The 25,841-nt window shown below is 38.0% G+C and overlaps 4 protein-coding genes across 12 annotated transcripts; all 4 read left to right on the forward strand.

Annotated features, from left to right (window-relative positions):
• The first annotated feature begins 1,245 nt into the window (after positions 1–1,245).
• Positions 1,246–8,994, forward strand: LOC135616512 (calcium-dependent protein kinase 10-like). The gene is made up of 8 exons (XM_065115778.1): positions 1,246–1,510; positions 1,615–2,563; positions 5,690–5,833; positions 6,006–6,158; positions 6,553–6,668; positions 7,500–7,667; positions 8,298–8,522; positions 8,629–8,994. The coding sequence occupies exons 2-8, from the start codon at positions 1,732–1,734 to the stop codon at positions 8,749–8,751; spliced, it is 1,761 nt and encodes a 586-aa protein (XP_064971850.1). The 5' UTR covers positions 1,246–1,510; positions 1,615–1,731; the 3' UTR covers positions 8,752–8,994.
• Positions 8,995–9,487: 493 nt separating this feature from the next.
• LOC103990933 (large ribosomal subunit protein uL4) lies at positions 9,488–16,108 on the forward strand. Of its 3 annotated transcripts, none has more exons than XM_065115779.1 (3): positions 9,488–10,663; positions 14,636–14,745; positions 15,858–16,108. In XM_065115779.1, the coding sequence occupies exons 1-3, from the start codon at positions 9,560–9,562 to the stop codon at positions 15,874–15,876; spliced, it is 1,233 nt and encodes a 410-aa protein (XP_064971851.1). In that variant the 5' UTR covers positions 9,488–9,559; the 3' UTR covers positions 15,877–16,108. The 3 variants fall into 3 exon arrangements, with proteins under 3 accessions (XP_064971851.1, XP_064971853.1, XP_064971852.1); XM_065115781.1 differs by lacking the exon at positions 15,858–16,108 and adding an exon at positions 15,127–15,565; XM_065115780.1 differs by lacking the exon at positions 15,858–16,108 and having other exon boundaries at positions 14,636–15,012.
• A 1,259-nt stretch (positions 16,109–17,367) lies between these two features.
• LOC135616514 (uncharacterized) lies at positions 17,368–22,744 on the forward strand. 7 transcript variants are annotated; one of them, XR_010488359.1, is made up of 7 exons: positions 17,567–17,857; positions 17,993–18,065; positions 18,188–18,275; positions 18,357–18,764; positions 20,702–21,405; positions 21,996–22,170; positions 22,463–22,744. XR_010488359.1 is itself a non-coding variant. In XM_065115784.1 (5 exons), exons 2-4 carry the CDS (start codon positions 18,216–18,218, stop codon positions 21,356–21,358), a joined length of 1,125 nt encoding a protein of 374 aa, XP_064971856.1. In that variant the 5' UTR covers positions 17,368–17,560; positions 18,188–18,215; the 3' UTR covers positions 21,359–21,405; positions 22,463–22,741. The 7 variants fall into 7 exon arrangements, 2 of the variants coding, with proteins under 2 accessions (XP_064971856.1, XP_064971855.1); XR_010488358.1 differs by lacking the exons at positions 17,567–17,857; positions 17,993–18,065 and adding an exon at positions 17,368–17,560 and having other exon boundaries at positions 22,463–22,743; XR_010488360.1 differs by lacking the exon at positions 17,993–18,065 and having other exon boundaries at positions 17,567–17,774.
• Positions 22,745–23,997: 1,253 nt separating this feature from the next.
• Positions 23,998–25,626, forward strand: LOC135616515 (calmodulin-like protein 11). The gene is made up of 4 exons (XM_065115785.1): positions 23,998–24,359; positions 24,833–24,990; positions 25,059–25,139; positions 25,210–25,626. The coding sequence occupies exons 1-4, from the start codon at positions 24,287–24,289 to the stop codon at positions 25,342–25,344; spliced, it is 447 nt and encodes a 148-aa protein (XP_064971857.1). The 5' UTR covers positions 23,998–24,286; the 3' UTR covers positions 25,345–25,626.
• The last annotated feature ends 215 nt before the right edge of the window (positions 25,627–25,841 follow it).

Genomic DNA, 25,841 nt, shown 5'->3' on the forward strand with positions numbered 1-25,841 from the left:
ACACGGACGGGGATTCGGACGCTGCTGATGGGTCCCACCACATCCCGACTAATCTTCAATTAGCGAACGGGCAAACGGGAAAAGAGAGGCGGCGGCGATGGAAGCGGGGGCGGGAGAATACGAGTCATCGGGCGGTACCGCTCCACGAGTTCCTCGTGATTCGGAAGATGGATCGGATTTGGGGGATGGCGGGCGATGAGAAATTCGACGGCCCGCCTTTGCCGATCGTGAAATGTGGGCTTAATTAGAATAGAAGATATCAAGAAATATTTACTTGTATAATCATTATTTTTAGCTTTACGGGACTCAAACCTCATGAACCGAGTATATCGTATTTGTATGACATCTAAATAGAATATTTCTTTCATTGAATTAATATTTTATAATTCATGATAATAATAATATGTTCGTTCATATAATATATATATATATATATATATATAATATTTATTTATTGACTCTCATTATTAAAACTATATGATTGATGTTAATTTTGAATGTAGGTTGATGGCAATAACATTATGTGGAGATTCTCTTATTCGAAAGTATGTATATGTGCTAAATCAAGATTTGTAATACCAAAAATATTGGCTTTAGACTGGTAAGGATATGGTATTAATTCTTAAAATAGGATGGTCTTGTCAAATTTGAGACTCAGCTAATCGTTTGTTTAATATTCACTTACTAAGTTCGGAACTAAGGCATGCTTAGTTTGGACATTTAGGAAGCCTTTCAATCAAGTAATTTGTTATTTTCCCTCAATATTCAATTATATATATATATATATATATATGATTGAATATTTAAATATCATGAGATTGAAACAAAAAGGAAAAGTTTAAAAAATAATTAAATTTAAATAGACTGTCACATGCAATATAACAGATATATAATTTTATTATTTTAGAAGTTGTTATTATTTATCAAAACAATGTTTTTTTACTTAATAATATAAATATACCATTCAAAGATACTTCTAAGAAAAAAATGGACGATTTATCAAGAAAAACCCTACATTTTGAGTTTCTTTTGTAAGATGTGTTTCGAATCATATCCAAAATATCCTGAAATCAAAATTAATTCTTTTTCTCATAACAAAATAATATTATATATATATATATATATATATATATATATATATATATATATATATATATATATATATATATATATATATATATATATATATATATATATATATATGAAAATTTACTCAACCAGGCGTTGTTGTTATGGGTACCAAAACGAGGCAGTCCAAGAGACGGAGAACCGGCGGTTTCCGGACCGTTCGTGGACCGTTAGGCGCCCTCTCTCCTCCTTCCCATCTCTCTCTCCGACGAGACACCGCCTCCACCTCGCATCGAATCATCAAGACTCGATGCAGGATCAGGCCCATTTCCACTGGCCGAGGGATATTTAGGATTCTGTTGGAGTTTCGCTCCCTTGTTTTTGGATCCGTTGTCTCGTTGTTTCTTTCCCAAAGGCGTCAGCTTCCCTGCAACTCCCCTTCGTTCGTGTTCCTCGTCCTTTGTTTGCATTGTGTAAAAATCGAATTTTGCATGTGTATTTGTGCGCACGATCCGATTTTTATGTGTGTTTCCGTCGGAGTTGCAGCTCTAGATGGAGATTTCGATTGGCGCAGCATTTGGAATTTAGACGTGTGAATACGTCCGGGAGATGTTCGAGCCAATGTCGAAGAGGGATCCACGGGAGATTTGATTGTGGAATCGGATGGGGAATATATGCGTTGGGCCGAGGCTCTCGAAGAATGGCTTCTTTCAATCAGTATCGGCTACTCTCTGGCGTAACCGAACGAACAAGGATCCTCTTCCAGCTGAGCATGGCAAGGCCACTGGCGAGGGAACCTCAGCTATTCTAGCAGCTACACCATCTAAACCGGTTACCGATGCTCCCCAACCGGTTTTGATTGAAGAGACAAAGCCGTCCAAAGTCCCTGAAGCAGATGCCAACCCGGCACCTCATGGAAATCCTACGGACCAACCCAAGAAGCCCACCCATATCAGGAGAGCCTCTAGTGCGGCTGGACTTCAGGCAGACTTTGTATTGAAGAGCAAAACTGAGAATTTGAAGGAGATTTACAGCTTAGGACGCAAGCTTGGGCAGGGGCAGTTCGGGACAACGTATCTCTGTGTCGAGAAGGCAACCGGAAAGGAATATGCTTGCAAATCCATCTTGAAGTGGAAGTTGACGACAGAGGAGGATGTGGAGGATGTTAGGAGGGAGATCCAGATAATGCATCATCTGTCTGGTCACCCGAATGTTATTTCCATCAAAGAGGCCTACGAAGATGCCGTGGCTGTTCATGTAGTTATGGAGTTGTGTGCTGGGGGTGAGTTATTTGATAGGATAATCCAGAAGGGGCATTACACAGAAAGAAAGGCTGCAGAGCTTGCAAGGGTGATCGTGGGAGTCGTGGAAGCTTGTCATTCGATGGGAGTCATGCATCGTGATCTCAAGCCTGAAAATTTTCTTTTTGTCAACCAAATGGAGGATGCACCTCTTAAGACTATTGATTTTGGATTGTCAATTTTCTTCAAACCAGGCACTCTTCTTCTTCTGATCTTTGTTTCTTTTGTCTTTAGATATGAAGCTCCAGATGCATCTTTTTTAAATGTTCTTGCTCTTGAAATATTTGATAATTTAATTGACACCTCATTGTACCAAAGAACACTGTGATCCTCAATATCTGTTATTGTTTTAGTTCATGGCCTTTTGTGATTCGGTACAATGGATGTGCAAAACCATGGGCCAAGTTGTGGGGAGAAAATAACGACTAAATATTTTTTAGATTTGTCTGCATTTTATTTTGTTCATCTTTTCATGCAATATGAGAAGTTTCAGACCACTTCCACTCTGCAATTGGTAACTATTGAAACCTTAGGAAACTCATTTAAAACTTAAAAGGTCAAGAGTTCTCTAGTTTCAAAATTTAATGGCTCCTTTATGACAGTAGTTAGGAGCTTGCTTGATGGTCAGCGTTGGTCGAAATGGAGAATAAGGCTAGATGCTATAAACCTAATTAAATAGGTAAGCTGCAAAGCAAGAAGTTGAAAATTCTCTGACAAACCCTATTTAACCATGGTCGTTAACATATATCTCATTTACAGCATTTGCTTATCAGCTTAACTTGCTTTAGGCTTAGTTGGGGATACCTTTTGCACATTTGTACTGCTCAAGACTTCTATCTGAACTATATAAACAATGCTTGGTGAAATATAGGATAGGGACAACAAGCAGATTTCGGCCGTGTTTGTTTTTCTCCCTTGTTTTCCCTCCCCACCTTTCTCTCTCTCTTTCTCTCTCTCGTACACACTTGTTACAAATAAATGTGGATCTTTGGTATGGAATGCTGCCTCTTTCTTTGGCACACCTTCTTGGGCACAACTAGGGGTATCAACAAATTTATGAACGTAGTTAGATTGGGGATGGAGACACAAAAGCATTCTCCTTTGCTGAATATCAGAGGAGTCTTCGACATGAATTTATCTATATAACTTAGTGAAAAAACAATTAGTGAACTTTGGTAATCTTTTTTTCTCTTCTCTCTGTCCTATTTGTTGTATGGTTCTTCCATGTATATCCTTTCTTTCAAGTGTTAAGGATCTTCTTCCTTCAGCCATAATGTCTAACTATTCGGGATTGACTGCATAGGTCTTTTCACGTTAATAAGCTTAATACAATATTTTGAAATTTTGATTCAGTGGCTAAATATAAATATTTACCTCAATTTGATATTTCCTAGTGTAGCCTCCTTACCTTCACTTTCTTGATATATTTACAACTTCATGTAATTCTTTTTACCTTCAGAAAATATATGTCTTTCATTGTTGCATATTTATTGTGAAAGGATTTGTCAAACTGGCATTTCAAGCTTGAACTCCTTTGAGAATTTCAGTTTGTGACTCATTTTCTTTATTTCATTTGGTTAGATTTTGCTTCAAGTAACTGGAAAACCAAAAGCTTCATTTTGGTTACAATGGAATAATCAAAGAGAGCAAACTGATTTCTCTCTTAGGCAACATGTATTTCCCTTCTATTAGGCATCTTGTATTTCCCTTCTACTATATGTACTGTTTAAAGTGTTTATTGGAAATTTGATTTTTTAAACATTAGACGAATGTCAGTGCCTGCATGTGACGACTACTGTAATTAAATTCCAGTGAGGCTTCCCTTAGTGTAGCATAGTCCGGCTAGGTCTTGACTAAGCAGAGCATATTTCTTCTTTCAAGAATGACCACCATCATAAGTGAATGATTGGAGGAGTTTGTGTAGAATCATCCATTTGGGTAATATTGTGGGGATCTTAATGCAAATCAATGGCAAGAACAGAAAATTTGTCTAGTAAAGCATGTGATTTAACTTTCTTTTCAGCATTTCAGTGGAGAACAAACGATATTCAATAGTTAATTAACTTATTAAATGTGGAACACTTATTGCAGTGTAATATTCTGGCCTGTGGCTTCTTTATTTTAAAGTTTAAATTTTATCTGCACTAGAAATTCATATGCATCATAATCTGGCATTAAGAGGACAAAAGCAGTGTGAAAAGAATTTGTAAGCTAGTGTAGGTTTGAAGGGATGCATGGATATGAAGAGTCATTGGTCGTGCTAGCAGCATGGTTCTGTAAGATTTGAATGTTTTTTATGGAAGGGACTCCTGAATTTTTTTTTTGAAATGTGGAAGGAAGGATCGAGTTAGATCCTCTGAAAGTTAACACAGAAGCTTTTGTATGAGGATACATCTTGAATTGTGAGACACTTGGTTTTTCTTGAAGATTTAGCTTTTAGAAAATTATACATTTCTAAATAAGCCATGAATGAACACAGCTGCATGTGACATCAATCAGAAAGTCCAGATGCAAGATTGTGTTAACTCCACTAAATTTAGATTTAGATGGCTTCGCTTCATCATCCATGCAGACTGTGATATACTACTTTTCCGTTATGTTAGATTAGACCAAGGTACCTGAATGGAGCTGAAGAGAAGGTTGCTCTTTTCACATTTTGGGTGACCAAAGTTTGTGCCATTAGAACAACCTTTCTATCATAAGGATGAGATTGTGTAAATTGACTCTTCACAGACTCACATTGGTAGGGACCTTCTTCATTGTGCCATCCTTTTTCAATTAGACATGACACATGTCTAGCAAAACTGTGAATTAACACACCATGCATCTAGACTCTGGTTTCAAGCATGAAATGTCGATATATCACACTGTATGTGTTTTGAATACTCTTTCCAGTCACATACTTGATCTAGTCTATTGTCTATAACAACAATCCAATGGAATCAATAAGTTCTTAAACATCATCATTTTAGCTTTATAGTAGTTTGTACTGGCCGTGACTGCATATCAGCCTCTATTCCAGCGTGTTATACAAAATTTCAAGTTTCTGCTAATGTGGCATTTCCAAAAGTATGACAGCATCATGTGTGTCCCAACATAATTCAATTTCTAGAATTCAGATACAAGTAAGTGAATCTCTGTTGTATTAAATGCTTGAATATGGCATGTCTTGCAGTAGCAGAAAGCAGGATATGTGACCATATAGGAAAATCACTTCCACTCTGCTTTAATTTTATGAGCTGCATATGTTATTTGCTTCTTTCTTAAGAGATTGGACTTTTTTTGGGAGAAACTACTAATTGACAGATCGTCTTTTTCAGGAGAAATATTCACTGATGTGGTTGGTAGCCCTTACTATGTTGCACCAGAAGTCCTGAAGAAAATGTATGGTCCAGCTGCTGATGTCTGGAGTGCCGGGGTGATCATTTATATTCTTCTTAGTGGCGTCCCTCCATTTTGGGCTGGTGAGGATTTTACATTTTACTTATGTTAGCTTATAGTTTGTAACTATATATTTGTATAAATTACCATATATATTTGTTTGTTTATACAGACAAATCTAGTTAATACTGTCTAAGAACTTATTTATCTATGACCTCCTCAAATAATATGCACTGTAATTTACATAATGCCCAGAGACTGAGCAAGGCATATTTGAGGAGGTTTTACATGGCTCACTCGACTTTCAGTCAGATCCATGGCCTAGCATCTCAGAAAGTGCCAAAGATCTGGTAAGAAAAATGCTTGTTAAGGACCCCAGGAGGCGGTTGACTGCCCATCAAGTTCTATGTAAGTTCCTCTTACTTCAGTTTAGACAGTATTCACTGTTATCAGAGGACTCAGAACTTTCGGAAACAGTTCCAAGAGAGAAAATTCATGATGTGCCTTTAGCATGGTCTCTTTTTTATTGCATTAACATATCTCAGAGGTGACAGTGTAACATGACCGAAACAATCACTTGCCCTGAAGTTTAATGGGTGAACCTAGGTTTTGACTCTGATTATCCATTTGATCTTTCCTAATTTGGTACTCGAATTAATATCATTACCCAGATTTGTAAAGAAGCTGGAAAGCTCTAATGGACTTGCCAACTAGTTGGCCTATCATGAAATGTATTGTTTGTTAAAAAATTTTGATGGTTCAGCTCTGTGGTGATTTAAATTACTGAAGCTGTTCCTTCCAGGTCATCCCTGGGTTCAGATTGATGGAGTGGCTCCTGATAAGCCTCTGGATTCTGCAGTTCTCTCTCGCTTGAAACAATTCTCTGCAATGAACAAACTCAAAAAGATGGCTATCAGAGTAAGCTTTAGAAGTCATGATCTTGGAAAATAATTTGATACTACTTTAGATGCATAGTTATGAATTGCTGAACAGATCGGCAGAACAAATTTGTCTTTAACTCTGATAAAGACAAACCTTTTGCTTGAAGTTGGCTGTGATGATTAGATGGACTTATTATGCATGCTTACTGTCACACTGGCTAAGGCTGCTGAATTTTGCAACTTGCTATATGTTTTTACAAGTCTAGTATTTTTGAATTGGTCATAAGTGGGCTCAATAATCATGCCCTTGGTCCAGATTGATGAATCACGCTTGTCATCTTGAGATCTTCACCCTCCTCTTTAAGAATGACCACCGGTAACTGATGCTGATTTTTCTGTAGTAAGGTTTTAGATGCCTGGCTTGTGTTAAAAGAAACTTGTAGAAGTATATAAGCATTCTATTGAAAATTGTTAGTCTTTCCTGACATGTTTTGTTTTGGGCCTACCTGTTTGATAATTTGTTAATACATTCTCCTTTAGCTTTTGGCTCAACCTTTTCTCTATAAAGGATGCATTCGTGGGGATGGTCAATGTATTCAGCCTCATGTCTAAGAGGTTGTTTTCGTACCTTCAACTCAGATTTTCTAAGTCATAAAGGAGCAATCTACCATTGTACCAAAGTCTGCCCTCTAACTTTTTGTTTATACCGAACTATAAAATCTAACTCATATGCTTAATTCTGTTAGTCTTTTGGTTTCTATTATCTTGTCTACAATGATTTAATTGTTTTATGCTACATACAATCTGTTTTCCTCCCCTTTTTTTTCCTCCTATCCATTGCTTCTCTCTAAATATGCCCCTTCTATAGGTTATTGCTGAACATCTTTCTGAGGATGAAATTGCTGGCCTTAAAGAGATGTTTAAGATGATAGATACAGACAATAGTGGACATATTACCTTTGAAGAACTCAAGGCTGGATTTGAAAGGGTTGGTGCTTGTCTCAAGGAGTCAGAAGTTTATGCTCTTATGCAGGCGGTAGGTATTCTTAAAATCTGCAAGCTGGCATAATGTGTTTTTAATAGCTGAAATTTACTGTCAAAAATTTCATTCTTTTAGTAATTTAATCGTTGGATTAAACAAGGCTACAAGAACTTTTATGCTAAATGATATTCAATTCATCCAGTATGATACAATCTGCAATACTTGTAGACAATTATATAGGTATATTGAACTCTACCAAGCATAAACAACCTTTAAGCACAGGTAACAAATGCAATTTTGTTTACTCCCACCAAGAGTTGTTGATATGATATTCATGGTATTTTTAGAATTGCAATTATCACAACATCCAAATATATTGCAGTTTTAACCAACATGCTTAATACTGGCTGAGATAAGATGACTATATGGTGCACTAATAGTTTAGATTCTTCAGAAGATGATTTACATTATGTCATTCACTGTAATCTTCTTTTTTATGGAGAATAAAACCAAAATTTAAGATGTTGATTTGCCCTGTGGATGGGCACTTCCTTCTCTAAAGAAAATAATTAATTTCTCGTGCAAACCTTGTGGAGGGAGGAGTTCATTCAGTGTCTGAGCTTAGTATTGTTTTTTTCTCATCTTTGCTTATTCCTTTGTTGGCTGCAAAATTGAAAATTATAGGCAGATGTTGATAACAGCGGGACAATCGATTATGGTGAATTTATTGCTGCCACTTTACATCTAAACAAGATAGAGAGGGAGGATCACTTGTTTGCTGCTTTCTCATACTTCGACAAGGATGGAAGTGGTTACATAACTCAAGATGAGCTGCAGCAGGCTTGTGAAGAATTAGGTGTAGAAGCCGTGCACCTAGATGACATGATCAAAGAAGTGGATCAAAATAATGTAAACTTTATATATTTGAACATATCTGTTGTTTGTTTTTTGTTCCAAACTTACATCAAGAGATGAAAAATCTGCTCATTTTTCAAATCTTTTTCCTTTTCCGCAGGATGGACGTGTAGATTACAATGAATTTGTGGCCATGATGCAAAATGGAAACGATGGATTTGGCAAGAAAGGGATGCAGACTACCTTCAGTATGGGTTTTAGGGAGGCTTTGAAGCTGGGTTGATGATTCTTGTTCTTTTTTTTTTTTTGTGTGTAATTAACATTCATAGAATTGTCATATAGAATCTGATAGCTTGTAACTGAGGCTCCAAGGTTGTTGTATTCATAATATTGCAGTTGTTTCAAGTTTCATACCAGTTATACAGTGGTATAGAATTGTAAAATATGAACAAGTTCTCCTGATGTATTGAATATAATCCAATTGACAGTAATATCCCCTTGAAATTATCACATATGTTTCTCTCATATATTGATCATTTTTGTGTCAGCTTCTCTAAATTTAAATTTAGGAAGCAAAGAGTCAAATAATTTGTGAAAATGACAAGGTATGTTTGAAATTTTGGTACTTTTTTGAACTCATTGCAAGCTACTATTAATTGTGGTTAACTTGAGTTTACTGGACAGATACTAAGGAGAATGACATATATTGAGGATTTAAATATTTCAAATTATACATTATATTATATATATATATATATATATATATATATATATATATATACACACACACTAAAATATGGAGGGGCAAACATGTTATTTTAAACCTATAGATGTGTACATGAGCCTACGTGGCATAAGCGTACATGGCCCTCAGCCGGGCCCACGTAACCATTTGCACTAGCACATCGGTGGATGAGGCTGCATCATCGATCAGAACCCAACCTACGGTCGAGATCAAAACCCTACCCTACACCACCTTCCTATATAAACTGGTTAACACTCTCCCGCCGCGTGCGGTCGTCTCCCTTTCCAGCTCCGAACCCTATTTCGGGCCTCCTCCTAACCCCAGTACCCGTCGCCACCCTCGTCCTATGGCTGCCGCAGTCCGGCCGCTCGTAACCGTGCAGCCCCTCGAGGGCGACATGGCCACCGACGCGCCCGCCGCCGTCCCCCTCCCTGACGCCTTCAAGGTGCCGATTCGCCCGGACGTCGTTCGCTTCGTGCACGACAACCTCTCTAAGAACAGACGTCAGCCTTACGCTGTCTCTAAGCTCGCCGGTCACCAGACCTCGGCCGAGTCCTGGGGCACTGGCCGCGCCGTCTCCCGTATCCCCCGTGTGCCAGGCGGCGGAACCCACCGCGCTGGCCAGGGTGCCTTCGGCAACATGTGCCGCGGCGGCCGCATGTTCGCCCCCACCAAGACCTGGCGCCGCTGGCACCGCCGCGTGAACGTCAACATGCGCCGCTACGCCGTCGCCTCCGCCCTCGCCGCTTCCGCTGTCCCCTCCCTTGTTCTCGCCCGCGGTCACCGCATTGAGTCTGTCCCCGAGCTGCCCCTCGTGGTCTCTGATTCCGCTGAGGGCGTCGAGAAGACTGCCTCGGCCATCAAGATTCTCAAGCAGATCGGCGCCCTCCCAGATGCCGAGAAGGCCAAGGACAGCCAAGGAATCCGTCCTGGCAAGGGGAAGATGCGTAACCGACGCTACATCTCGCGTAAAGGCCCCCTGATCGTCTATGGCACCGAGGGTTCCAAGATCGTCAAAGCCTTCCGCAACATTCCTGGAGTCGATGTGGCCAATGTCGAGCGCCTCAACCTGCTGAAGTTGGCTTCCGGAGGCCACATCGGCCGGTTCATCATCTGGACCAAATCAGCCTTCGAGAAGCTGGACTCGGTGTTCGGTACCTTCGATAAGCCATCCGAGAAGAAGAAGGGGTACGTGCTACCACGGCCAAAGATGTTGAATGCTGATCTGTCGAGGATCATCAACTCAGACGAGGTGCAGTCTGTGGTGCGGCCGATCAAGAAGGAGGTGAAGAGGCGCACTCTGAAGAAGAACCCGCTGAAGAATCTCTACACGCTGCTGAAACTGAACCCATATGCGAAGACTGCCAGGAGGATGGCTCTGCTTGCTGAGGCGCAGCGCGTCAAGGCCAAGAAGGAGAAGCTCGACAAGAAGAGGACTCAGCTCCCCAAGGTACTAAAATTCAAGTGTTATCTTCTGATATGATCTAATTTGTTGGGATCTGTTCTATTTGGTGGTGCTTTGCTATTATATTCTGATATACTGCATATTTTTACTACAGCTATTTATTTTGCTTAATTCTTTTATTTTATGCTTTATTGTGGAGCTTATTCTTGTATGTTTTCAGTGTCTTCCTCCTAGTTTGTGTTTTGATGGGAGTTTCACCTTGCTTGAGTGAGATCAGTCCTAGTAGACCTGTGGGTGTATTCTGGCATAAAACCCGCATTGGCTGATCTTCATCATGACCAAATTGTCCATCCTGTAGGGTGCCGTCCAATTTTCACTAACAACATCATGTATTGTGTACAATTTGGATCAGAAATTTATTGTGATGAATTTGGAAAGTTTTTGTGGTGATTGTCTAATGGAGAAAGAAGTCCTAGATCTAATAGAAGAAGAGGACAGTAACATAGGATATGCTTATTATTAATTTTTAGTAAATTTCGGTTTGTTTTGTGTTTTTGGTTAGTTGTAGTAGCTGTTTTATTAGCCCTTTATTTGCGAGATCAGTCGTGTCTGATCTAATCCAGTTTTGGCTGATTTCTCATCATTCCCACATATTGTGGCTGGATTCTGGGTGAAAATGAAGAGTGGGAAACTTCGAAAGAAGATGAAAAGGGGAAGGTGAGCAGGAGGGGGAAAAAAGAAGGGAGAGATTGCCTTATCAGATGGTCCCGTTGAATGCTTACATAAAAAATCCTTGTCTGAAGCATTTGATTCCATCATCTTTAACTCACGCCATCAAGAAGAGGCGAGAAAGCTGTTGCTGACAAAGGGGTATTTGGGGGGGGTTTCCTGACATCTCCCTTATAAGTCTTAAAATGAGCTTTCAAAAAATTTCTTGGAGATTCCTCAAAGACTGCAATGGGCATAGTCTAGAGATTAGGAGTTCAAAACCTAGTTACTTAGAGCACAGTATGTGGACTGGAGTTCTTTTTTGGCTTCCAAAATAACATTTTTAGGCCTTCATCTCAAAAGTGACCTGTCGAGGTCAGCATACAAAATGGAGACTGACTCTGAAGGAAACCTATTCTTCCGAATACATCAGATCTACCCGATTCTGTCTAGTGTCCAAATGAACTGCTTGATTACATTCTCTATAACAGTGTTTACAAAAGAATCCTTTAAAATCTTCCAATTCTAGCAGACTATGCATCCTCCTTTGAGCTTTATGTCAATGCTTGAACGAAATAAATAAAAAAACAAACATGATGAGAGAGTCAGAATCAGAAAGTTTTGGGGAAGCAACTGACTGAAAAATATCCTTTTTTAATTTTTTTAGAAATTTTTGTTGCAATGATATTTTTAAAATGTTTTATTGCTAAATTAATTAGAAGTGAATTACAAAATTTGTTGAAATGTTAAAAAAATATTGTTTTGATGAAAAATTTAAATGTTAAAATTATTTTAAAATTGTGATTATATGCTTTGAGTTTTTAGATATTTTTTAAAAATAAATGGAGGAAGATTATTTAATTTTTTAGATTTAAAATTTGTTTCAAAATTTTGATTAGACAATTTGAGATTTTATATATGCTTTTAAATGTATTTCTTACAAAATGTTATTTTTTATACTTCTTGTTTTAAAAATTTATATTTAATTATTTGTAAGAATGTTCAGTGTCAAATATTATCTTATTTGATTCATATTTTGTTGATCTGATATGTTGATACTGTCAATTTTGATCATATATCCTTGTTAGCTAATTCTGATCTTGGTTTCTGTCTTATGAACTGTTTGGCAGAGTATTTTTTTTAGGCTATTTGGTGTATAAAGGTTGTATTGTTTTGAATTTTTTTTAATGCAATAACATAATTGGGTTAGGTATATCTTTATCTCTTAATTCTTATTGACACTTGGGAGGCTCAAAGACTGGACAGTACTTTGACACGTGGGTCATATCTTTTTATGTTGTAGTTAGTCTGGGATGATCTTTGATTATCATATTTTTCTACAAGGATATCCTTGTAGCTGAAGCAGTTAGAATCAACATCAATTGATAAGGTGGAGGAAAATTAGGAGATGCTAATGACAACATGCTTTTGGGACTAATTAGAAAATACCAGGTTGAATTCACAGCTGTGATTAACAAACTTATATGTTCGTTGGTAGGATAAGAGAGAAAAGTTTGATCGAGAACTCGTTCTATATGATGCCTCAACTTGCATGCGTCGGCCTAGTGTTTTGTGGATATATTTTTTGAATCCTTTGTATGTGATCCTTTTTATTTTCAATTATGTTGATATACTCTCTAATCTTTTCGTGCCTACATATTCTCTTGATCAACTTTGATCTGACCAACTCATTTTTAAGATCTGAATTTTTGGAAAATATAGTAGCTCTTTTACTTCATGTTTTCTGCTTATTGTGTGGAAGCAATTTCTACATATGCTCTTTGCTTCTTGCCTTTTCATTTTCTAAAACAAAATTTCATTGCCACTGAATTGCAAGATATAAGCCTGATTCACTATGATTGGAGTAGCTAATTTTTACCACTCATGCATTCGTGGATATGTCAAACCTCAAACATGTCAAATTTTATTATAGTGTTTTTAAGGCTGACATTTCCTAGCCTAGACAAATGCTGTTATATTTATGTCGGCACGTTGGTAGCACAGAGTACCATGATGACAGGCTGATTGCTAGTAGAGATCCTAGACAAATGCTGTTATATTTATGTCGGCACGTTGATAGCACAGAGTACCATGATGACAGGCTGATTGCTAGTAGAGATCCTAGACAAATGCTGTTATATTTATGTCGGCACGTTGATAGCACAGAGTACCATGATGACAGGCTGATTGCTAGTAGAGATTGCATTTTAATTGTGACGTAGGTATTTGGATATCATGCATTTTTTACAAGCTGTTATATGCCCAACTATATGGGGTCAGACGTGTATATTTTTTTACCATTGAGTTGTGTAAGGCAGTGATCCCAGCTAAATTAAGAGCCTAGTTGAGTGGAGCTGTATGCTTCTTTTTCACCATTAAGCCATGCAGGATAATATTTTTAGTTAAACTAAAAGCAGGCTGTTAGCTTGTCATTACTTTAAGGACAATTTTCCTAGGGTTCTCTAACTTTCCTTGCAGCATGAATACTATCTGGGTCACCTCTTGCAACTAGCGCATGGTATAACCATTCAACAGGCTTTAGACAATCGATTTTTATGTTTTGGTCATAAAATAGTTGTTGCTTGATGAAGTTTAAGCCTGACCAATAAGTTATACAATCAGATTAAATCTGTCTTAACTTTGCTTGATTTGCTAGGCTTCAGTTTATTGTTTGCCCCTGGTCATTCTGGTTGTGTATTAGTAATAAATAGCAGTAAATACTTTTTTTTCCATGGACTGTTTTTTAAAGATTCTTGTTTATGGGACTCAGGAAAAAAAAGGTAATGGAGAGAAGGGGATATTAAGTAGAAATTGCTTTTGACATTCCTTTTTATTTTTAGTTTACTTGTGGAATAGATAGAGATTGAAATATTGTGGTCATGAGTTTTGAGTTGATCCCTCTTTATAGCACAGGCAGTAACCCTGAGAATTTTTATAAGGTGAAATATGCTTGGTAAGTGATTGGTACCTTTCCTATTTTTGGTGTCGAGACGTTCAAGAATGCCTTTCTAGGGAGGTAGTTACTTGGACAGGTGAAGGGTTTAATGCCGAATTAATCAACAGGTATGTCCCTGTGTGCGTCATGGTATTTAGCTGTGACTCAATATTTCACTGATGATTGGCTACAGTTGGGAACATTGAACTGGAGAGTATGGGACGACTCGATGCACGATGAAATGCTCTTGGTGATGTCAGAATCTTGTTAGGATACGATTGTAGCTGGATAGTCAATTGTTGATAAAGATTATATACCTTTGGCTTCTACCTCGGTATAACTCCATAACCTTATGATTCTTTTCCCTCTCTCAGGAAGAAGCTGCTGCAGTCAAGGCTGCTGGACGGGCATGGTACAAGACCATGATCTCAGATAGTGATTATGCAGAGTTTGACAACTTCTCCAAGTGGCTAGGTGTGACACAGTGAGTATTTGGCGATCAGCATTAGGCATTTATTTACAAGAAATTTTGAATCAAATTCTGTTTTTCTTTTTTATCGGCTTAATCATGGCATCGAGTAAGAACACCTATGGACATGATTGTTGGGTCATTTAGGCCTTAGGTTTCTTGCTTTGCTAGAGCTTGGGTTTGATAGATTCTAAAATTTTCTATTGGTAGCAGATAATTTCTTTGTTGAACTATTCATGCATAAAGAGTTGGTTAAATAAAATACACAAGTTTTCATGATCACCACTCGGGTGGAAAAAATCGTTTTGGTGATATTGATAGGGTAATAATGCCATCTGCAAAGTGAAGGTAATCAAATGTAAAGCTTGATTTGGTTATGGTTTGCTTCATTTCCAGGTGATTGATTTTTAGTTCCTACCATTGTGGAACTACATGCCTGTATTGTTTCTTCTTTGCCGGAGGATGGTAGAGGGGGCATGAATGAGTTACTTGTTAATCCCAACTAGTGTTTGTCAATTTGCCATTGTATATTACCCTTAAAGTTGAGTGTCGGTTGCTCAGCCTATTCCTCCTGTGAAGTTTGTATTCCTCGCCAGAACAAAATGATGGCTGTGAGAGAGAGAGAGAGAGAGTTCTTGCCATCCCTTCCTCTTCCATTCTCTTTCTTTCTACTTTCAAGGTATCATTTCCTCCTCATCTTCCTATGAATGTATGTCTAATCTTGGGACCAGAACAATATTTCAGCCAAAATACTTGGATCTCCTATAGAACTTCTCATGTAGAAAAATACTTTGTTTGATAGAAGAAATGAGAATTATGATAACTTTTTTTCCCATGAATATTACCTGTGTTTACTTTTTCATAGTGCTAACACAACTTAGCTTTCTTTTTCTTTTTGGATTTTATTTTCCTTACAAAAAAGCTAACTTCTTATCTCTTTTCAAGATATATCTGTTCAAAAATAAGTTGTGCATTTCCAACAATACAAACAAAGAGAAGGAAACGAGTTTTCATTTCCTTTTAATACTAAATAAAAAGAAAACTTCCTGCTCATTTTTTTGCTAGCTTTAATTTTCCTTAAGACACTGATCTTTATGTTTTCTTCTTTTAATCTGTGTTGATAACAGCATCTGGCATGTCAGATGAGTCACGCTTGGCTGGAGGTAAAATAAATATTTTTGGTACTCAGAATATTAGAAGCCTTTGTCTGAACAAGACATCCTATCCAATCTACAAGATTTGCATATCTATCTTTTTGAGACTCTCTTGCTGCACAATCTGCTAGCATCCTATCCCTATTGTCTACTTACTGCATTTCCTTGGTTGGCTTCAGGTCTATTCTTCTTCCATCTCCCGGACCACATGAAATGTTTAGCTTGTTCTTTGGCAACATTTTATTGTGACCACAATTCATTCATTCATAGCACACAATATTATCATGATGTTTTCAGTTCCAATTCGTCAATGTCAATCTCATTGGGATTTTGAAGTTATGATCTATTCTTTGCCTATAGGGTGGTATTAAAAGCAATTAGTACTAAAATTATCTAAGTCGTGAGGCACCCGACAAAGTCTTTGTCTTAGAGTTGTTTAAATCCTGAAGTATTGTTGCATTAACTTTTCGAACTTAGTTGAGATTACCATGACTAATCTAAATTAGTTCTCTTGATTTGAAAATAGAGTTTCTTTGAATCTACATTAGCTATGATGAACAGTGAGCTTGCGAATTTTTGTTGCACTCCACATCCTTAATGTTTTGAATTGGTTTCATCGTCACGTACGAATCTAATCATGATGATTATAAGGTCAAATTTGATCAGACCGACCCACTTTCAAGGACCATAGATTGGGCCTTACGATCCGAATGTTAATGGCGTACCGGATTGGAACTTGATGATGATGTGACAGGTTCGTTGATGATATGACAGGATTGATGATTTATCAACATCATCATCATCATCATATGATTGGTTAAATGTTTCTTATAGAAACCTTTTCTTTTGTGGTGGGAAGAGATTAACGTGGAGGCTTGAACAAGTGGAATTCTTTAGTCTCTAAACTTTTTTTTGGTGGGGATCTGATCACATCGACGACAGAAAAAATTGGTTTGAACCTAATCACAGGGTCTTATTCCAGTGGTAGTGCATTCATTGATTGATCACGCACTGGACCAACTAACTCACATCTTCTACCTCAATTTTTCTTCCCTTCCTATTATTGACCTCAAAAAATCAATATCATTGTTTTATTTCAATTTGATTTATTGCACTACCCAACAAAACCTCTTTCTCTCTCTCTCTCTCTCTCTCTCTCTCTCTCTCCTTTTGCTTTGTCATCTTAAAATAAAAAAAAATAAAAATAAAAATAATTTCAAAGAATTTAATTATATATATATATTATTTTATTTTTTTATTAACATAAAATTATCGTGAATTGGTCTAAAATATGGTATGAACTTATTCAATGAAAGGAAGAAGACAATTAACAACGCACCGAAAGGGAAAAAGGAAAAAAATAAGAGTATTTTGCCAAAAACAAAGAAAGTTCAATAATTTTCCTGAGAATTCATCATGCAAAAAAAATATTTAAATGATACTGTGTGTTCGAACTATATAAAGAACCGCAGATAAAAGTAACACAAAAGATTATTGTAGAGGAAGAAAATAAGAGGCAATCTCTCTCTCCCATTCTCTCTCTCTCTCTCTCATTCTCTCTCTTGATCTCTGATGTGATCAGAAACAGCTATCTTTGGATCAAACCAGCACGCCGTCGAATAAGCGGTCGTGGTCCCCCGAATTCAAGCGCTGGTATCCGTCCTCAACCGCCGTAGGTCAGTCTCCGATCGCTCTCCTGGATAATCCTCAAATCTGTTCCTGTTCCGGGGCGACCCACAATGCGCAAAAGATTCCGTCTTTTCCCCTCTGTCGCTCCCAATCCTGCTCCCCTTCTTGTTTCCCAGTCCAAAATCCGAACTTGGTATGTTTTGTTTGGCGGAAAGGTGATGCCTTTGATGCGATTCTGCGGGTTTTTTTCATCCGGCAAAGGTGATGGGTTTTTGTTGTTATTTCCTCGAAGCCCCTAAAGATCTTTTCTTGGACGGATTGTTTCTACTGGGTTTGGGAATTTGGTAGGCTTTGATGCTCCCCGTTTCCTTTTTCTTAGTGCTGGTAGTTCGATGCTAGCTCATAGCCTTTTTCACTTCTCTCATTCGTTTCTAGTTGACATCTTTGGCGAATACTCATTTAATTTGAATTGTTTTTAGGTCCCAACTTCGTGGTTCCTAGGTTTTACATCTCCAAGATTGTCTCAATTCTTGGAATCCTTTCTTTCTGAAGGTTTTTCTCAGTTTCCGGAATCAACTTTCTTGCATCATCGACTGTCTTTTTTGAGGATTTACATTAGCGGGGATACTAGTGAAATACTCTGCTTATTTGGTTGTTTTTATTGGCATCTTTAGATGAAAGGCGAGGATGGCATGCTGATATATGTTCTGTGCTGTTCGTCTGGATAAAAAGATTTCCGTGTCACGACATTGGAATGCTACGGTATTCTGCTTGATTTGATTGCTTTCGGTGCTCGAGTTATTTGTTGATTCCATCTCTGACTGATCATTCTGGATCTTGCAGGGAGTAATGAAGTTCAAAGAAGGTGATTGGGTGGAGGTCTTTAGAAGAAATGAGGAGCCATATGGCTCCTGGTTCCCTTCAAAAGTTCTATCGGTTGATGTTGATAAGTGTGCTGTAAGATGTGAGCTATCTGCAACTCCAGATGGAAGGCCCATAATAGAAAAGGTGCATGAAAGAGATGTCAGGCCTTGCCCTCCCCATGCTCCTGGCACGGAGCATTGGATGGTTGGCGACATTGTTGAGGTGTTTGATGGACATTCTTGGAGGGTGGGAAAGATTGCTAAGGTCCTCAGTGATGATTATGTTGTGACCAAAATCTTTGGTTCGATCCAGCTTAAAGAGTTCCATGTATCTAATCTGAGGTCTCGACGAGCTTGGCAGAACAACCACTGGGTTATGATCAACAAGGTAAATGATTTGCACCTACCTCTGATCAACTTTTTCTTTCAGGCCTGTTATTATTCCCTTCCTTTGAGCTTTTCATGTGAATTTGTGATATGATACAATTCACTGATTTAAGTTCACGCTTCAATTGCATAAAGTTAACTAGTCATTTGTTTTTATGTTATTTTATTCCCTTCACTTTTTGGTTTGCCTTTATGGTTAGATACAATTCTAATATATGAGAGCAAGAGGTTCTTGTGATATCTACATAGTTTGCATGCTCTTTGCTTTTCTTGTAACTTTGAATTAAACTTCATGGCGTTATCAACTTGGTTGCTTTGAAGTTAATAGCATCCTAGATGGTGTTTATAAAATATACATTTTTTAATCTTTCTATCTTTTTTTACTTCCAAAATATTAGCACAGTGAACTCAAGGTACATCTTCATGTTCTGCATTTCCTCATTAAAGTGTATTATCTTGAATTTCTGTAGGTCATATGCTTGCCATCTGAAAGAAAGAAGGCAAGCTTCCTAACATGTCTTAATACCAGCTATTTGATGTCTAATTGGATAATTTACTTCATATGAGCTCTGTTAATCCGTTGTCACTAGAAGATTCAATTGCAAAATCAAGTTCCTTTTGGTTTCTTCTTTATCTCTTGTGTTACCTTGAGTATAAACTGACTCATATCTAATCAAGTCTTCTTTGAATATGTCAAACCCGCTATAAATGAATTTCCCTCTTTTTATTTGTAGAACAGACCTTATGTTTTGTGAATACGATTTCTAGTTCTACATTTCTTGATAATGTTGGACCTTCATATGAACAGCTATACATCTAATACACCACTTTTTTAAGTATGTTCTTTCCTAACTAACTAGCACCTACAATCCATCAAGTATAATGATCTTATGCCTCATAAAGCTTTCCTTGTGATCTGAGAGGGTATTTGCTAACCATCATCCTGTTTGACAAAATATTGAGTGTTTTATTTTGCAATTTCTTCTTAACCTTCTATTTCAGCTAACTTTTAATTTCGTTTTTTTTCTTTGTGCTTGTAAAGTTGTACATATGTTCAGACCTATTTATACTAAACTTGATGTAGTAGATAGGAATTTGCTTAAGGGTGATCCTTGGTGCAATTATAAATAAGACTTGTGCCTCAAAATGTTGACAGCAACAAATAGCATGTGTCACAAGACTTCGTCTTAAATATGTTTAGTAACTTCGTCCATTATGACATAAACAAGGGTTGAAGTGTGATTCTTGGTTTTACTTAAAGCTGGATAAGTGGAATCATGATTAGTGGCTTGGAACTCATGACTATGAGATACTGAGTGCTCTTCCTTAGTGAAGAAGACCACCTGGTTATACTGACGTTGCCAACTGCCATGAGTATGTTACTCTGGATTATGGATATCCTGAATACAATGTTGGATTGCTTTGGTCACTCTGATGTCTCGAGCTAGGGTAACTAAAACTGATATTTTGTGGTTGGAAAATATCCCACCAGCTAAACAGGTCATTTTGTGGATCCTTGCTATCTTAAATACTTCTTCTTTCTGGAAGAAGACGAAGTATCTGTTCTTTTTATGCTCAACTAAGAACAGTCCCTCATCCAAATTATATTAATGCATGAGAGAGCAATTGAACTTTTTTGTCTTTTGAGAGATAGATAGCAATTATATTTGATGGTATAGACTTGATGGTAGATTTTAGTAGCTCTTTATGCTTGAACAATTTATTCCTCTCTTTATGTGCTTCTTTCATTATGTAACAACTATATCTGTTTTTTATCCATTTATGTTTACCTTCTCTTGGTAGATACTTTATGAACAGTTTCACTGTTGTTATATGCCTTCTATCTCCAAATACATTGTAATACACTAAGTTGTTTGTCAATAACCTAACTTTGCACTAAAAACTAATGGAAATCATTTTGGCTGTATTTATCCTCAGAGAACTCTGCAGGGGCATCTCAAACCCCAGCATGTCTCAATTCATGATGATGAGATAAGAGGCACCGGCAAGAAAAGGAAGGCTAGTTCAAAAAATGAAGTTTATAACCTGCTTGACAGAAGAACACTGCAACGAAAATTAGATGGTGTTACATTCTCAAAATCTACAGTTCGTGAAAATGCTACACTCCTTAAATCTGCTAGAGACAGAATAAATATGTATACTCAGATAGAAGCTGATAAGGTGTCATCAGATGCGCATTTCAGAAATTCATCTGCAGTACCTACAAAGGTTACTGAAGAGATTGCTGAATGCTCTGTTGCTAGTTGTAGTGGTAATGATATAATAGAAACCGCTAATCAAAATAGTAGAAGACATACCAAGGATATTGCCAGAAATACTTTTGATCATGTCATGTCTTTGTGCCCACATGAAGGTGGGCGAGAGAGCCAAAGGATTTCTGGAGACAAGTTAGCTGCCAGTATTCACGAATTAGAGCTACATGCATATCAATCTACCATGCAAGCGTTATATGCATCCGGTCCTTTGAGTTGGGAACAGGAGTCACTTCTAACAAATCTTCGTCTCTCACTAAATATTTCTAACGAAGAGCATTTACTTCACTTGAGGCAGCTATTATCTACTGAAGTTCTTTGAGCCCTAACTACTTACCGTCATACTGCTACAAGGTTGAACAATGTTAGGTACATCTCTATCTTTCGGAAGATCACCTCCTGATCAACTTTATAGAGTTTATCATTTGTTATCGAGAAAGAATTATTGTAATGGCAGGCGAATTCATCATACCCTGCAATTTTTAGATAGCTTTAATCTTGTTTTCTTTTATATGCAATATGATTAAACTTTTTGAATGAAATTGAGTAGTTTTCCTGAAATCAATTGAACATTTTGTGACTATAAATGAACCTGAGCTGTTCACGGCACGGTGTATGAGCTGGTACTAACGATCTTCTAAAATAGTGAAATGTTTTTCAAGTAAATATGGTTTAACTTCTCAATGCAGAGGTACCTAAATTCTTCTTAGCTATGCTTCCTTTCTAATTAGCTCTTGACTTTGCATGGTTTGAGGAAGTGGATTCTCTTTGGATTCATTTGACAGTGGCTTTTGGTTTGTTTATGTGATTCCAGTGATACCATTTCAAGTAATTATCTCTAGCGAATTAATAGGGCAGTGCTCAGCTAGCAGATTTTATTTTTGTTCACCTAGAAGACATGTACATGCTTTTATATCATTGTATGAGAGAAATAAGCACCATGTTTTCATAATCCACAGACGCAGAGTTTCTATGATCTTTGTCGCCAAGGTTGAACTGCTCTGAGGGAGTCATGATTAGGAAATGGTACAGATTGTTCTATGACTTGCCATGCCGGTGTTATTCATTTTAATATATGACACTGACTGACATCAATTTTACAAAGCTTCAAAACACATCAGATTTGACAGTGTGGTATGCAAATTTAACCTCTTACAGAATATGCAGTCTTCTTGGTCATTATTATGCATTTTATGCTTTTTGATAATTATATTATCTAAGTTTATAAAACATATTTTCATGCATAAAACAGTTAATGCCCTGCTTTCTTAAGCTCTACCATGTCAGCCAGCTAGTGGTAGGTCTCTGTGTCATGCCTTCATATTTTCTTACTGATACAAATGCATTTGTCATCTTGAGGTTATATTTAACTAGTTACTGATACAAAAAAATAATCACCTTCATGTTGGGTATCATGTGGTTTCAGTTTAGGAGAAAAAAGAAGGGAACTATTTCATTTCTGCCACATAGAAAAAGAGGAGAGGAGAAGAAGAAGAAAAGAGAGGCTTATTCTGGATCATCTTTTTGCATGCACACAACAAAGGAAGAGCAAAAAGAAGAAGCTCATTCTGGAATATTGTTATGTGAAGGCTTAGATTATCTGATTGGACAATGAGTTTTAGGTCTCTCTCTGTGATGGACACTGATACATCTCTTTGATTCACTCCAATATAAAACAGCTTAATAAATCTTATTATTTTGCCTGAGAGATTATGCTGAGAGTCAGATTGTTTCCCATATCACCAACAATCATGGATTAATCCATTCAGATTCATCTTGCACTACAATTTTATTATCCTCTCTTTCCTTCTTTCTATACCTTTTTGTTGTTATTCCATACCTAAAATATTATTGCCATCTAGTCACTAAAGATCAAAAAAAGTTAAGAGGGTTGGAAACATCAACCATACATTTGATATCTAAAATTTTTTGTTTGACAATAGTATACCAATAAACTTATCAAGATTGAGAATTAAAGACCACTATTCTTTTCGAAGATTTAACGATCGATAACAAAAAAAATTATCTCGACAAGCATGAGATTTTCGATGAAATAAGTTTTGTCGTCAAACCGATCTCTCCTTATATTGGGTACTTTCACATCCATTCAAAAAATTATATACTTTAAATATTTGTATATTTCAAATTAGTTCGTGCTGATTAACCCAAAATTTCTCATCCAATATTAACTAGAAAAAAGTATATTAAGTGCATCTTAATTAATCGATGTGATGGAAATAGTTGAACATCAACGATATATTAAGCATTCTAAATATTCATATGTTTCAAATTAGTTCAGATTTTTCTTAATATATATCGAGATATTTATGTCGTCATTGATGGTATCCACGTACGGGTCGGATCCATATAGCTTTAGGTCGGATTCGGTCGGGATCCTTATCGGATCCCGAAACACGATCGGTACCTGCCAAAGTTCCCATCTCGGTATCGGGTTTCCGGTTATTACGTTACGGCCACGTCCCCCGCCCCCGGGCGGCACGGATCAAACCCCGATCAGCCTCTTCACACGCGTGGCTTCGCACGTGCGCGTGATGGGCGAACTCGAAGCGACGCGTGAGACCGGAACGAAAGCGCGTGTGGGCGGCTGCTGTCAGCGACGACATCGTACTGCGCACTCAAAAATGACCATCTTGTCCTCACCCGTGCTTTGATATTCGCGTATAGATCTTTGATGGACGGCGACCGTCGAATCTATGAACTCCCGAAAGCCAATTCAAACTTTGATGCTCACGAGGTCATGGATGGCATTTCTGTCAAACGATAACCGGTAAACGAAGCTGGGACTGTGTTACGTCTTCCCCCCTCCACTTGCCGTCTTCTCGGTGCCCGAAACTCCAGCTGTTCACAGTTGGACATGAAGGATGACAGACCCCTAAACAATGGCAGAGATGCCTGAGATGGAAACAGGAGAGAAGGGGACGAAGGGAAGGAAACAAAGAGGGTGGTCATTCAATGAGAACCACCACTGCCTTGAGTTCGATGTGATCCTTTTTGCTTGTTCATCTTAATCTTTTTGAATCAGTTGTGTGAGAAGAAAAAGATCATTTCTTTGACTTGTCGATCACTGCGCGGGTTTGACAGGGTCAAAATGACTCCTTGGCCTATAAAGAGGCCAGCAGACGGTGTTGGCTCTACTCATCCCATTCCAACATCCAAAGCTCCCGGAGGACTTCCCCACTCATCATCCTCCTCCTCTTCTTCTTCTTCTTCTTCGTAGAGAGTTTCTGGTATGGATCTTCTGACAGAGGAGCAGATCAGTGAGTTCCAAGAAGCTTTCTGCCTCTTCGACAAAGATGGAGACGGTTTGCTCTTTTGATCCTCTGTTCTCTTTGTGTCTCATGATTAATCAGTTTATGTCGAATAGATTGCAAATCTTATGAGCTTAAGGTGTGTGCATGCATGTTTTTGGCTTCCTCTGGTCTTTTCCTGAGTGATATAAGATGGATCAGTGCATACATAATGCTGCAGCTATTTTTCTGTGATGCTGTGAAAAATGAAGATCTTGATCCCCAGTGTTGTGTACATTATTAACATGCAAGTTTCATCTTGGAAAAGTAGCAGTCGATGTGGATTGTTCCTTTGTCTGGAACGCATGCTCATGAACTGGTCAGAGTCCAAAAATCCAATCTCATGGAACACCGGAGTCTTTTGCTTTGACCTGTTCCAACATAAACACTGGAGAGAATTATGACCATCAAAAGAATCCTTAACGTGTCAACCTCATCGTGTTTTACCTGCTCCTCAATGGTTCCTTTGCCTTTGGTTGGTTTCGCAGGGTGCATCACGCTGGAAGAGCTTGGCACGGTCATCAAATCATTGGGTCAGAACCCGAGCGAAGAGGAGTTGCATGAAATGATCCGGGAAGTAGACTCGGACGGCAATGGAACCATAGAGTTCGGGGAGTTCTTGAATCTGATGTCCAGAAAAGTGAAGGTAAGTCACCAGCAAGTCATGTTCTTGAATACGGTGGCCAGTTCGATCGATCATGTTCTTCTCTGCAGGAGACTAATGTGGAGGAAGAACTGAAGGAAGCATTCAAGGTCTTCGACAAAGATCAAAATGGCTATATTTCAGCTAGCGAGGTAATAGTTAAGACGCTTCCGTCTCCCCTTTCGCCCGCCATCTAATCTTTTCCTGTTCTTGCTTGCGCAGCTGAGGAATGTGATGATGAATCTGGGAGAGAAGTTAACAGACGAGGAGGTGGATCAGATGATCAGAGAGGCCGACTTGGACGGAGATGGGCAAGTGAATTACGAGGAATTCGTGCGAATGATGATGGCTGTCTGATGCACATCCGAATTCACTCCTTGTGTCTCAAGGAACCACAGTCTATTAACGCTGTTTTGTCGTAGTAGCAAGTCCAGTCCTATTTGTCGATTCTTTTCTTCCCATTTATTCATCGGACAAGTGATATTTTCTTGTGATCTGATCGAGAATCCTTTGCGCGAAGGAGATGTGTGCCAGAGGAGGTGCTCTCAGAATCACAAACACAATTTGCTGAGTTTTATATTTGTGATCAAAGCAGATGACCACTGCAAGTTTAATCTGATGACTACTTCTTCCAACAAATAGATGAACTGTGTGTGTGGAGTGATCAAAACTGCATCTCTGTTCTGATCAACTTTATCAGAAGCTTTGCTGATGGCAATCGACTCTGGCATCATTCGAAACGATGGTGACCGATCGACAGCGGCCAAGCTCGGATCAGAACCCGAGACTTGGTGTGCAAGTTGTAGGAGTCTCCACATCTGCTTGTTTACACCTTTTCTTCTTCTTCTTCTTCT

This window comes from Musa acuminata, chromosome BXJ2-7 (genome assembly GCF_036884655.1).
Source record: "Musa acuminata AAA Group cultivar baxijiao chromosome BXJ2-7, Cavendish_Baxijiao_AAA, whole genome shotgun sequence".
Classification (NCBI taxonomy): Eukaryota; Viridiplantae; Streptophyta; class Magnoliopsida; order Zingiberales; family Musaceae; genus Musa; species Musa acuminata.

What these genes read in the sequence shown, in the direction of transcription:
- LOC135616515 (XM_065115785.1), top strand. Translation starts at nt 24,287, where the DNA reads ATGGATCTTCTGACAGAGGAGCAGATCAGTGAGTTCCAAGAAGCTTTC. An exon ending in TGATGTCCAGAAAAGTGAAG is followed by an intron (nt 24,991 to 25,058) that starts GTAAGTCACCAG and finishes TCTTCTCTGCAG; the next exon opens with GAGACTAATGTGGAGGAAGA. An exon ending in GCTATATTTCAGCTAGCGAG is followed by an intron (nt 25,140 to 25,209) that starts GTAATAGTTAAG and finishes TTGCTTGCGCAG; the next exon opens with CTGAGGAATGTGATGATGAA.
- LOC135616514 (XM_065115784.1), top strand. Translation starts at nt 18,216, where the DNA reads ATGTTCTGTGCTGTTCGTCTGGATAAAAAGATTTCCGTGTCACGACAT. An exon ending in CACGACATTGGAATGCTACG is followed by an intron (nt 18,276 to 18,356) that starts GTATTCTGCTTG and finishes TGGATCTTGCAG; the next exon opens with GGAGTAATGAAGTTCAAAGA. An exon ending in ACTGGGTTATGATCAACAAG is followed by an intron (nt 18,765 to 20,701) that starts GTAAATGATTTG and finishes ATTTATCCTCAG; the next exon opens with AGAACTCTGCAGGGGCATCT.
- LOC103990933 (XM_065115779.1), top strand. Translation starts at nt 9,560, where the DNA reads ATGGCTGCCGCAGTCCGGCCGCTCGTAACCGTGCAGCCCCTCGAGGGC. An exon ending in AGAGGACTCAGCTCCCCAAG is followed by an intron (nt 10,664 to 14,635) that starts GTACTAAAATTC and finishes TCCCTCTCTCAG; the next exon opens with GAAGAAGCTGCTGCAGTCAA.
- LOC135616512 (XM_065115778.1), top strand. Translation starts at nt 1,732, where the DNA reads ATGGGGAATATATGCGTTGGGCCGAGGCTCTCGAAGAATGGCTTCTTT. An exon ending in GACTGCCCATCAAGTTCTAT is followed by an intron (nt 6,159 to 6,552) that starts GTAAGTTCCTCT and finishes TGTTCCTTCCAG; the next exon opens with GTCATCCCTGGGTTCAGATT. An exon ending in TCAAAAAGATGGCTATCAGA is followed by an intron (nt 6,669 to 7,499) that starts GTAAGCTTTAGA and finishes CCCCTTCTATAG; the next exon opens with GTTATTGCTGAACATCTTTC.